This window comes from Oncorhynchus gorbuscha, linkage group LG10, assembly GCF_021184085.1.
Source record: "Oncorhynchus gorbuscha isolate QuinsamMale2020 ecotype Even-year linkage group LG10, OgorEven_v1.0, whole genome shotgun sequence".
NCBI lineage: Eukaryota > Metazoa > Chordata > Actinopteri > Salmoniformes > Salmonidae > Oncorhynchus > Oncorhynchus gorbuscha.
The window spans coordinates 17,586,781-17,600,678 of record NC_060182.1 but is presented as its reverse complement, the minus strand read 5'-3'; the positions used below and the strand labels follow the sequence as shown (position 1 = coordinate 17,600,678).

Here is a 13,898-nt window from a genome sequence, read left to right as displayed (position 1 = left end):
GCTGTACTAGAGAATTTAAAACCCTTTTTTGTAAGAACATAGCATATGGGACTGATTTTAAGAAATGTTGCATAATTAATTAGCTTAACTTTTTGGTGAGTAGTATTTTCACGTCCGGATGAAATGCATGCCCAAATTCAACTGTCTGCTACTCATCCCCAGAAGATAATATATGCATATTATTAGTAGATTTGGATAGAGGACACGCTGAAGTTTCTGAAACTGATTGAATCATGTTGTGAGTATAACAGAACTTATTTAGCAGGCGAAACCCCGAGGACAAGCAATTTAGATTTTTTGTTGGGGGGGGTCACTCTTTTTTCAATGAGATTTAATTGGGAATCCAGATTTCTAAGGAACCTTCTTGCAGTTCCTACCGCTTCCACTGGATGTCACCAGTCTTTAGAAATTGGTTGAGGTTTATCCTTTGTGTAATGAAGAAGTAGCCCTGTTCAAAACGAGGGTTACTTCAAGTGTACTGTTAGATAGAGAGGCGCGTGACCAGAAAGTTAGAGTCAGTTTGTTTTCTTCCTGTATTGAACACAGATCATCCAGTCTTCAATTTTATCGATTATTTACTTTAAAAAATACCTAAAGTTGTATTACAAAAGTAGTTTGAAATGTTTTGGCAAAGTTTACCGGTAACTTTTGAGATATTTTGTAGTCACCTTGCGCAAGTTGGAACCAGTGTTTTTCTGGATCAAACACGCCAAATAAATGGACATTTTGGATATATATCGACGGAATTAATCGAACAAAAGGACCATTTGTGATGTTTACGGGACATATTGGTGTGCCAACAAAAGAAGCTCGTCAAAGGTAAGGCATGATTTATATTTTTATTTCTGTGTTTTGTGTCGCGCCTGCAGGGTTGAAATATGGTTTTTCTCTTTGTTTACGGAGGTGCTATCCTCAAATAATAGCATCGTTTACTTTCGCTGAAAATACTTTTTGAAATCTGACATGTTGGCAGGATTCACGACAAGTGTAGCTTTAATTTGGTATCTTACATGTGTGATTTCATGAAAGTTTTATTTTTATAGTAATTTATTTGAATTTGGCGCTCTGCATTTTCACTGTCATTTGGCCAGGTGGGACGCTAGTCCCACATATCCCAGGGAGGTTAATATTACAGTGTTTCTATTCCAAGAAAAGTGAAAAACGCTCTGGATTTCCATTAGGATGGAACGGAAAATATGACGCTGTACAATGTGATGGTCGGGAGTAGTCTACAGTACTGGGCTATTTAGCTAAATAATCCCTGTGTCGTGCTGGCACGCAGGAGACCGGGTCTCAATTCCCCGACGGGGAGGTAGTTGTAGGCTGTCCTTGTAAATAAGAATTTGTTCTTAACTGACTTGCCTAGTTAAATAAAGGTTACACTAAGAGCATAACATTTCTACATCCTAATTTTCGAATTATAGTCTAACCACTACCCAAACGGAGATTCAGTGAAAATCTAAATCAAATTGATTATCAAGACCAGTCTCCATGCTTGTCCCAGAGCAGCACAAAACGGTGCTAAAATAGTTGTAGGCTATTGCTTCAAATCCTTCAATATGCTCCTTAAATAATACCTACACCACTTTTAACAGCACATAACTCAACACTAGTGAGACTCATGTTGCCTACGGTAGGCCTACAGTATATCGAAAAATATGACGTGACTCTCTACCAATAATTACATAGAGAGGATTGGAGGATATTTCTGTGATTCAGTGATATTTATTCCCATAGTAATTTGTTATGGATCCATAACTAAATAAACATTAGCATTTTGAAAGAATATTTTTATAATTATTTTATTAACTGCAAGGCAATACCAATGTGCACCACTCGGGAGCCATGACCAATATGACCAATATATATTGTCCTGCTAATAACAGGGTTATTAATATATCTGTGAGAATATCCAACGGGCTTTTATTTAATTCCAAATTAATAATAATAATCTCTTCGCTGAAAAAATACAAATATTTTGGAGATGATTTTGTTTTCAAATAATGTAAAATGAGCGATAAAGGACATTCTTGATCATGAGGTGAGACATTATTACTAATTTGTAAATAAAGCCAGTTCGTTATTTAGAATTATTTATGTTTTTAGAGGGAGAAAAACCAAAAACCTACAGTCATCTCATGGGTCTCCAAGTCAAGGCCAGAATGGGTATTGAACCAGCATCTGTAGCAACATAGCTTGAGCTGCTATGCAGTGTCTTAGACCATTACGCCACTCAGGCGCTGTACTAGTGATGGACTAGTAACCAGAAGGTTGCATGTTCAAACCCCCGTTCTGCCCCTGAACAGGCAGTTAACCCACTGTTCCTAGGCCGTCATTGTAAATAAGAATTTGTTCTTAACTGACTTGCCTGGTTAAATAAAGGTTAAAAAATGACTGGTCGGGAGTGGCATACAGTACTACGGTAAGAGCAAAATAATAAATAATAAATAAAAATAATAAATAAAACCTTAGTGTAACAAGTAAGTAATACTGAAGTTGTGCACAATTATGAGTTTCTTTTTAGGTTTGTGTCACCCATTCATTGTCAGAGACACAGTAGGACCCAAAAGCATAATCAGTGCTCTAAATCCCCCTTGTGCTGGTCTGGAGCAGAGAAGTGGTGACGCAGGGTTCCGCACTAAACTACAAATGCCCTCTAAGTCCCGCAGCATAATCACACAACTTTTAGTGGAGCAACCACTGTACTAAGGTAATTATCTTAATACCATCGTTTTCGGCAGTTATATGCAACAACAAAATATAATTTAATAAATGTATTCATGGTTTTGAACACTATCATTTGTTTACAAGCATGATAGCTGTAGTTTTAGTTTATGGTTTAAGCAACTTGTTCGCAACAAGTTCAAAGCATGTGAATGCATCCAACTGGTATTTACGACTTCACAAATGGTAAATTGCTACCTCCCACTTGGTTATGAACACAGCATTCGTACTTTGAACCTGCCAGTGTGAATTTGTATGCACATAATGGATATATATGTGTGTGTGTGTGTCCACCTACTTACTGTATTAAGCGAGAGATCCATACCTCTCCCTTAGAGGTTTGTAAGAACCCGGAACCCATTTCTGTAGTAGGAGAAAGTCCCGGGTAGGTAGGTGCGTAGTAGATGTTCCTGCCTGTTCTGGACTTTCACTACCTGTGTAGCTCCACTTGCCTGTGCTACTCCACCCCACGGCTTTATAGCCTAAATACCTTCAAGTGGAACAAGCAAGGGTTCAAAGGTGGCAGGTAGACATCAAGGGGAGGACAACAAGGTTTGAAAAGCTCAGTGTTTTCATACCAGTCCCATCCCACCCAAGGCAGCTTGGAGAGGGAGTGGGGAGAAGTGCATGGCAGCCTCTGCATACCATTTGTTTTCTGCACGTGTTTTTCCCATTCTTTATGAAAAGCAACACAGAGATCCATCCATACAAAGGATAGTTTATCTGGACTTTATACCGTATCTATGGATATTTCAAAAATACAGATGATATCATTTTCAATACTGTTAAAAATACTGTAAACAGAACCAGTCAAGAGTTTGGACACACCTACTCATTCAAGGGATTTTCTTTATTGTTACTATTTTCTACATTGAAGAATAATAATAAAGGAATCAAATCTATGAAATAATTTGTGGAATTTCCTTCCTTCTAAATTAATTTGAGCCAACCAGTTGTGTTGTGACAAAGTAGGGGTGGTATACTGAAGATACCCCTATTTGGTAAAAAGCACAGTCCATATTATGGCAAGAACAGCTCAAATAAGCAAAGAGAAATGACAGTCCATCATTACTTTAAGACATGGAGGTGAGTCAATATGGAAAATGTCAAGAACTTTGAAAGTTTCTTCAAGTGCAATCACAAAAACCCTCAAGCGCTAGGATGAAACTGGCTCTCATGAGGACCGCCACAGGAAATTAAGACCCAGAGTTACCTCTGCTGCAGAGGATAAGTTCATTAGAGTTAACAGCACCTCAGATTGCAGTCCAAATAAATGCTTCACAGAGTTCAAATAACAGACACATCTCAACATCAACTGTTCAGATGAGACTGCGTGAATCAGGACTTCATGGTCGAATTGCTGCAAAGAAACCACTACTAAAGGACACCAATAATAAGAAGAGACTTGCTTGGGCCAAGAAATATGAGCAATGAACATTAGACTGCCCCGACTTCCTAGTAATTACGGTTACATGATTAATCAGTCTAATTGTGTAATAACTAATTACAGAGAATCTTTGATAAAAACTATCAGTCTTCAGTTAATGATAGTAAAGACACGACAGTACAGAAAAGGTTTGACAAATGAAATACTGGATACCGCCCAACCCTAATCTGGGTTATCAATTAAAGCCAAGCCAGGGTGCCATAAAACATGCCCTCACTGCATAGTTACACAGATACACACATCTCTTACACATAAATGTGTCAATTACGATCTCACACTACAATGCGCACAAAAAGGCAAACATGAAACTCTATATAAAAGAGAGCAGCAAACAAGAGAAAACTATCTAGTCCAGATGGAGGAGCTATCCAGGCCCCCTGGCGCTGATAATAACAGTAAACAGTAACAATATGGTGGGTCGTGAACGCTCTTTCCTGTGGATTTCTGAACATAACGCGACAAACAAACTGAGGTATTTTGGGTATAAAAATAACCTTTATTGAACAAAAGGAAGCCTTCTGAGAATTCGTAAGTGATCGAATAAACCCCCACTTCCTTCCATTCTGCTAGCAAACGTGCAATCTTTGGAAAATAAAATCGATGACCTAAGCGGAAGATTAAACTACCAGCGGGGCATTCAAAACTGTAACATCTTATGCTTCACGAAGTAGTGGCCGAACGATGACATTATCAACATACAGCTGGCAGGTCATACGCTGTACCGGCAGGATAGAACAGCGGCATCTGGTAAAACTAGGGGCAGCAGACTACGTATTTTTGTAAATAACTGCCGGTGTACGATATCTAAGGAAGTCTCAAGGTTTTGCTCACCTGAGGTAGAGTATCTCATGATAAGCTGTAGACCACACTATCTACCTAGAGAGCTTTCATCTGTATTTTTCATAGTTGTCTACATACCACCACAGACTGACGCTGGTACTAGGATAGCACGGAATTAGCTGTATTCTGGCATAAGCAAACAGGAAAAGGCTCACCCAGAGGCGGCGCTCCTAGAAGCTGGGGACTTTAATGCAGGGAAACTTAAATCCATCTTAACCAAATTTCTATAGCATGTTAAATGTGCAACCAGAGGGAAATACTCTGGACCACCTTTACTCCACACACAGAGCTAAATACAAAGCTCTCCCTCACCCTCCATTTGGCAAATCTGACCATAATTATATCCTCTTGATTCTTGCTTCTTGATTCTTGCTTAAAGCAGGAAGCACCAGTGACTCAAACAATAAAAAAGTGGTCAGATGCAGCAGATGCTAAACTACAGGACTGTTTTGCTTCCACAGACTGGAATATGTTCAGGGATTCCTCCGATGGCATTGAGGAGTACACCACATCAGTCATTGGATTCATCAATAAGTGCATAGATGATGTCGTCACCACAGTGACCATGTGTACATACCCCAACCAGTCTGCACTGAGCTAAAAGGCTATAGCTGCCGCTTTCAAGGAGGGAGACTGTAACCCGGAAGCTTATAAAAAATCCCGCTATGCCCTCCGACCAACCATCAAACAGGCAAAGATTCAATACAGGACAAAGATCGAATCGTACTACATCGGCTGCCCAGTGACACGAGCCTACCAGACGAGCTAAACTACTTCTATGCTCGCTTCGAGGCAAATGACACTGAAACATGCATGAGAGCACCAGCTGATCTGGAATACTGTGTGATCATGCTCTCTGCAGCCGATGCGAGTAAGACCTTTAAACAGGTCAACATTCACAAGGCCGCAGGGCCAGACGGATTACCAGGACATGTACTGCGAGCATGCGCTGACCAACTGGTAAGTGTCTTCACTGACATTTTCAACCTCTGCCTGTCCGAGTCTGTAATACCAACATGTTTAAAGCAGAACACTATAGTACCTGTGCCCATGAACACTAAAGTAACCTGCCTAAATTACTACCGACCCGTAGCACTCCCGTTGGTAGCCATGAAGTGCTTTGAAAGGCTGGCTCACATCGACACCATTATCCCAGAAACCCCAGACCCCTCCAATTTGCAATCCGCCCTAACAGATCCACAGATGATGCAATCTCCATTGGACTCTACACAGTCCTTTCCCACCTGGACAAAATTAACACCTACGTGAGAATGCTATTCATTGAATACAGCTCAGCGTTCAACACCATAGTGCCCTCAAAGGTCATCACTAAACTAGGGACCCTGTGACTAAACACCTCCCTCTGCAACTGGATCCTGGACTTCCTGACGGGCCGCACCCAGTTGGTAAGGGTAGGTATCAACACATCCGCCACACTGATCCTCAACACAGGGGCCCCTCAGGGGTGCGTGTTCAGTCCCCTCCTGTACACCCTGTTCACTCATGACTGCATGGCCAGGCACGACTCCAACACCATCATTAAGTTTGCCGATGACACAACAGTGGTAGGCCTGATCACCGACAACGACGAGACAGCCTATAGGAAGGAGATCAGAGACCTGGCCTTGTGGTGCCAGAACAACAACCTCTCCCTCAACGTGATCAAGACAAAGGAGATGATTGTGGACTCCATTAAAAAGAGGACCGAGCATGCCCCCATTCTCATCGACGGGGCTGCAGTGGATCAGTTTGAGAGCTTCAAGTTCCTTAGCGTCCACATCACTAACAAACTAACATGGTCCAAGCACACCAAGACAGTCATGAAGAGGGCATGACAAAACCTATTCCCCGTCAGGAGACGGAAAAGATTTGGCATGGGTCCTCAGATCCTCAAAAGGTTCTATAACTGCACCATCCTGACTGGTTGCATCACTGCCTGGTATGGCAACTGCTCGGCCTTCGACCGCAAGGCACTACAGAGGGTAGTGCAAACGACCAGCTTCCTGCCATCCAGCACCTCTATACCAGGCGGTGCCAGAGGAAGGCCCTAAAAATTGTCAAAGACTCCAGCCACCCTATTCATAGTAGACTGTTCTCTCTGCTACCGCACAGCAAGCAGTACCGGAGCTCCAAGTCTAGGTCCAATAGGCTTCTAAACAGCTTCTACCCCCAAGCCATAAGACTACTGAACATCTTATCAAATGGCTACCCAGACTATTTGCATTTCCACCCCCCCACCTCCCTCTTTTACACCGCTGCTACTCTCTGTTATCATCTATGCATAGTCACTTTAATAACTACCTACATGTACATATTCCCTCAATAAGCCGGTGCCCCCGCACATTGAATCTGTACCGGTACCCCCCTGTATATAGTCTTGTTATTGTTATTTTAACGATAAGTAATAAAATAAAGATGGCATTAACGATAAGAAATTAAATAAAGATGGCATTAACGATACGTAATAAAATAAAGATGACATTAACAATAAGTAATAAAATAAAGATTGCATTAACGATAAGTAATAAAATAAAGATGGCATTAATGATAAGTAATAAAATAAAGATTGCATTAACGATAAGTAATAAAATAAAGATGGCATTAACGATAAGTAATAAAATAAAGATGACATTAACAATAAGTAATTAAAATAAAGATGACATTAACAATAAGTAATAAAATAAAGCTGGCATTAACGATAAGTAATAAAATAAAGATGGCATTAACGATAAGTAATAAAATAAAGATGGCATTAACGATAAGTAATAAAATAAAGATGACATTAACGATAAGTAATAAAATAAAGATGGCATTAACGATAAGTAATAAAATAAAGATGGCATTAAAGATAAGTAATAAAGTAAAGATGACATTAACCTCTTCCTCCTACCCCCTAAATTTTCAAACATTCTGTTAAAAATCGCGCAACATTTCAGCGCCCTGCTACTCATGCCAGGAATATAGTATATGCATATGATTAGTATGTGTGGATAGAAAACACTCAGACGTTTATAAAACTGGTTAAATCACGGCTGTCACTATAACAGAACGTGCGTTTCATCGAAAAGTGCAGGAAAATCTGATCACTGAAAGTGGAAAAATATATCCATCCGCTGCTTCAACCCATTGTTATGGGCGAAAGACATTAAATAGGGCTGAGGTTGCAGTACCTACAGCTTCCACACGATGTCAACAGTCTTGTCATTTGCCAATTCTTTGTTTCTTGGTCAAACGAACAAGAGACAGGCTTTTTCTTCAGGTCTCCGACCGGATATTTTGGTTGAGAAATACACGGACAGTATTTCAAGACGGACCCCTATAGAAAACACTTCGTCTCGTGATTAATTTGATCGCTTATTAACGTTTACTAATACCTAAAGTTGCATTACAAAAGTATTTCGAAGTGTTTTGTGAAAGTTTATCGTCGACTTTTTGAATTTTAAAAATGACGTTACGTTATGAAACGCTATTTTTTTCCGTTTATCACACAGTCTTCATAGATCGATATCTAGGCTATATATGGACCGATTTAATCGAAAAAAAGACCCAATAGTGATTATGGGACATCTAGGAGTGCCAACAAAGAAGATGGTCAAAGGTAATGAATGTTTTATATTTTATTTGTGCGGTTTGTGTAGCGCCGACTATGCTAATTATTTTGTTTATGTCCCCTGCGGGTCTATTGGGGTGTTACATGCTATCAGATAATAGCTTCTCATGCTTTCGCCGAAAAGCATTTTAAAAATCTGACTTGTTGCCTGGATTCACAACGAGTGTAGCTTTAATTCAATACCCTGCATGTGTATTTTAATGAACGTTTGAGTTTTAACTAATACTATTAGCATTTAGCGTAGCGCATTTGCATTTCCAGAGCTCTAGATGGGACGCCTGCGTGAGGTTAACGATAAGTAATAAAATAAAGATGGCATTAACGATAAGTAATAAAATAAAGATGGCATTAACGATAAGTAATAAAATAAAGATGGCATTAACGATAAGTAATAAAATAAAGATGGCATTAACGATAAGTAATAAAATTAAGATGGCATTAACGATAAGTAATAAAATAAAGATGGCATTAACGATAAGTAATAAAATTAAGATGGCATTAACGATAAGTAATAAAATTAAGATGGCATTAACGATAAGTAATAAAATAAAGATGGCATTAACGATAAGTAATAAAATAAAGATGGCATTAACGATAAGTAATAAAATAAAGATGGCATTAACGATAAGTAATAAAATTAAGATGGCATTAACGATAAGTAATAAAATAAAGATGGCATTAACGATAAGTAATAAAATAAAGATGGCATTAACGATAAGTAATAAAATAAAGATGGCATTAACGATAAGTAATAAAATAAAGATGGCATTAACGATAAGTAATAAAATGAAGATGGCATTAACGATAAGTAATAAGACGGCCCTTCTAAAAGCCTCTTTCAAACCATAGCCTGCTGAATTTGCAAGATAACTTTTTTTTCATTTTGATTTCGGTACAAATGAAAATGTGGCACTGACTCGACCATGGATTTATGTTTCAGCATTGTCTTAATGAAGAGTTCGGTGTAAACTAGCTATGTTCGACATGTACGCACAGTCACAAGCCTGCTAGAGTTAGCAGCAGGTGGACGAGCAATATCCACCTTCGTAGTACTGATGAAGCTTGAGTACTGGTGAACCTTTTAACTGAAGCTAGTTAGCTTTAGAAAACCCTGAGTAGATCTAGCTTGCTTCATAAGATACCCCTCAGGTAAGCTATTACATAAGCTAAATAGCTAACCCATCACCACACAACAAAAACATGTATTCTACTAAAGCCACTAGCTATAGAAGAGATTGGTTGGTCATGTCCTGCCAGCCAGTCTCTTTAAAAGAGAAAGACAGATAAGGATAACTCACTAGTCACTGCTATAGAGGAGTGGAGGGAATGAAAACACACAGGCATGTACAGGACTCCCTGAAAAACAGTGGCAAGTGTTACTGAATGGACTTTCCTGGCTAAATAAATACAATGAAATTAAATGAATGACGCAGCTCACATGGAGCTCAGTCTTAAACACAGAGATAGAACGGGTAAACTATATAGACACAGAGAAAGAAGACAAATGACAGTAGAATCAAAATAATATATAAATAAATGCAAGGAGGCACTTACTTGCAGCCTGTTACAGTCCAGCAGCCTGATATCCGAGCTCCTGTATTCAAAGTATTCATGATGAAACGAGATGACAGGCGAACAAGGGTTTGTCTACGAGATGTTAACTAGTGTTTCAGTTCTTGTTATTGTCAGTGAGGTTGACATCAGCTACTGATACACAAGTGCACAGGAGGCACTTAGTCCTACTGCCCCTCTGGCTAGGCAAGTCCACAACAGAGAGAACGGGAGAGTGAGAAAGAAAGGAAAGAGAGAAAGATAGAGACAGTTGGGGGAGAAACTAAACTATGCTTCAAACATCTGTTTTGCTTTCTATTCACTCCGAGCGGCAGAGAGAGGACATTGTAGATAAAGAGCCCAATAGGAAAGAATCTGCAGCATAGCCTGCTTTCCCTCTCCTTCTCTCTCTATCACTCCCCCTCCCCTCCCCTGTGCTCCGCAACCAGCCATGTAGCCAACAAACGTAAGAGGATAACCTGTCCTCCAGATTATGTTCATTAGGTTGTATTAATAGCAGCAGGTTAGAGAGAGTCCTCCCCTCTGCAGTTGTATTCACACCAACACACACGCCACTCGCCTCGCCAGGCCCGCCAACCAACTAGTAATCTGTTTCTGACAGTCATTGTCACAACACTTCACTAAAAGAGACAGAGAAAATTAAACAACAGAGAGAGAGAGAGAGAGAGAGAGAAAGAGCCTCTAAATGCCCCCTCAATGATTGAGTTGTACTTTAAGTCAACAACAAAAAGGAGGGAAAGACAGAGGAGGGACAATAATATTCCCTAGTGGGCAGTCACTGTGTCTCTACGTGCCTGACACCCGAGTCTAGGGACAGCAGCATGACAGCGTGCACACACACTGATGGCTTTTTCATGTTCCGTATAGATAGAACAGAGGCTTCTGGTAAGAGAAGGGGAGGGGTTTCTTCAACAAAAATTCCTGGTATACCGAAGTTGAAAATATCTTGTGCTCCTGTTCACCCGACTTGCTAAAATGCTGACTCCACTATACACAGAGGAAATTATTGTGTGTTAATATTACAACTGGGTTCGTATTGCACAAGCATAACACCAAGGCGGCACTCAGCGAACTGTACAAGATCATTAGCCAGCAAGAATCCTCTCACCCGGAAGCAGTCTTTATTGTCGTGGGTGATTTTAACCAAGCATGTTTAAAACACATTATATATATCACCAAGATGTATCCTGCCCCACAAGAGGAAACGATGTATAAACAAACATCCACGATGCATACAAAGCCTTCCCCGCCCACACTTCAGCCAATCAGATCATGTCTCTGTTCCTACTCCCCAACTACAAGCAGCAACTCAAAAGGGAGCCACCGACACAGAGAATAGTGAGGCACTGGACAGAGGAGGCAGACTCATTGCTGCAAGACTTTTTTGAGAATACTGATTGGAATATGTTCAAAGATTCATCCATCCAGGTCTCATCCATCAACATTGAGGAATATACATCATCAGTCACAGGCGTCATTAGAAAATGTGTTGATGTTGTACCCACAATAACAATCCGGACATACCCCAACCAAAAACCCTGGATGAACGGAGATTTCCGTACAATGCTGTGAGCCCGTACTGCAGCATTCACCCTGACTCTTTGGCGCGCAACATATACAAGGCAAGCAGGTACGAGCTCCGCAAATCAATTAGGGATGCAAAAAGACAATACAGACTCAAACTTGAATTGATGTTCGACAACTCAGACTCGCAAAGCATGTGGCAAGGATTACAGACCACCACGGACTACAAAGGTAAATCCAGTTGTGTGGTGCCCACCGAAGTCTCCCTCTCAGACAAGATTAAAACATTCTGTGCTCATTTCGAAAAACTCTCAAAAGAGTGAATACTCACAAAACCGCTGGCCCGGTTGGCATCCCTGGTCGCGTCCTCAGAGTGAGTGCTGGACCCACTCCAATTTGCCTACAGCTCCAACAGATCCACGGAAGATGCCATTTCCATTGCTATTCACACAGACGTAACACATTGGGACAACAGGAACACCTATGTAAGAATGTTGTTCATTGACTACAGTTTAGCATTCAACACTATTGTTCCCTCCATGCTCAACACCAAGCTCAGAGACTTGGGTGTGAACACCACCTTCTGCAACTGGATCCTGGACTTCCTGATGGGCAGACCACAGGCTGTGAGGATTTGGTACCACCACCTCCTCCTCCACACTGTCTTTTAACACAGGGCCCCCAGTGGTGTGTCCTCAGCCCTCTGTTGTACTCCCTGTTCACTCACGACTGCGTGGCTTTGCATGACACCAACTCCATCATCAAGTTTGCTAATGACACCATGGATGTAGGCCTGATAACCAACAATATGAGTCAGCCTATAGGGAGGAGATAAGTGAACTGGCATTGTGGTGCCAGGACAACAACCTCTCCGTCAACGTCAGCAAAACAAAATAGTTGATTGTTCACTTCAGGAAGAAGAGAAGGGAACATGCCCTGATCCACATCAACGGGACTGCCGTAGAGAGAGTTAGCAGTTTTAATTTCCTCTGTGTCCACATTCCCTAGGACTTGACATGGACCAACAACTCCACCACTCTTGTCAAGAGGGTGCTGAAGAAATCTGGCATGCTACTCTGGGTCATCTCCAAATACTACATACTACCGCAGACCATACTGACTGTTTGCATCATGGCCAGGTACAGGAATTGCTCTGTCCACGACCACATGGTTCTCCAGCAGGTGGGGGAAGACGGCCTAGTACATCACTGGGACCGTAGCCCTCCAGCGGGTGGGGAAGACGGCCTAGTACATCACTGGGACCGTGGCCCTCCAGCGGGTAGGGAAGACGGCCTAGTACATCACTGGGACCGTGGCCCTCCAGCGGGTGGGGAAGACGGCCGCGTACCTCACTGGGACCTTGGCCCTCCAGCGGGTGGGGAAGACGGCCTAGTACATCACTGGGACCGTGGCCCTCCAGCGGGTGGGGAAGACGGCCTAGTACATCACTGGGACCATGGAAGACGGCCTAGTACATCACAGGGACCGTGCTCCCACCAATCTAAGACATCTATTCGAAACAGTGCCAGCATGAGGCTCGGATTAATTCCTTCAATTTTCCACTCTTCACCTCGGCATGAACAGGAACGATTCACGCTACAAAAACAATTGGCAAACGAGACTCAGACTAAACTGTCCCATAGCGGTAGAGCTTACTCACCCCCTGGACACTGTGTGCTGAAGCTTGTACTTATTCTCATATTTTTATTTTTATTTTTTTATTTTACCTTTATTAAACCAGGCAGCAATTACTGTAGTTATTCTTCAATTTGCTAGCGCAATGAGTAAATGGCTGAGAAAGCGACCAAGTCAATATTATGGCAAGAAAAGCTCAAATGAACAAAGAGAAACGACAGTCCATCATTACTTTAAGACATGAAGGTCAGTCAAAACTAGGGCTAGGCGGTATATAGTAAAAACAAGTGCTCAGCATATGTGGGAACTCCGTCAAGACTGTTGGAAAAGCATTCCTCGTGAAGCTGGTTGAGAGAATGCCAAGAGTGTGCAAAGCTGTCATCAAGGCAAAGGGTGGCTGTTTTGAAAATGTGGTTAACACTTTTTTGGTTACTACATGATTCCATACAGTGGTGAGTACAAGATTTGATACACCGCTGATTTAGCAGGTTTTCTTACTTACAAAGCATGTAGAGGTCTGTCATTTTTATCATAGGTACACATCAA

At 41.3% G+C, this 13,898-nt stretch overlaps 1 protein-coding gene across 5 annotated transcripts in view; it reads right to left on the bottom strand.

Annotated features, from left to right (window-relative positions):
- Positions 1-13,898, bottom strand: part of uckl1b (uridine-cytidine kinase 1-like 1b) — a 66,785-nt gene that overhangs the window by 42,374 nt on the left and 10,513 nt on the right. For 3 of the 5 annotated variants that reach the window (XM_046365013.1, XM_046365011.1, XM_046365015.1), the window contains exon 1: positions 3,027-3,177. The exons of 1 other annotated variant lie outside the window; for it this stretch is intronic. In XM_046365013.1, coding sequence (XP_046220969.1) covers positions 3,027-3,085 — 59 coding nt within the window. In that variant the 5' untranslated portion in view covers positions 3,086-3,177. Of the gene's footprint in view, positions 1-3,026; positions 3,178-10,175; positions 10,569-13,898 lie in introns of those variants that run through there. One more of the 5 variants, XM_046365012.1, reaches the window with a different exon arrangement.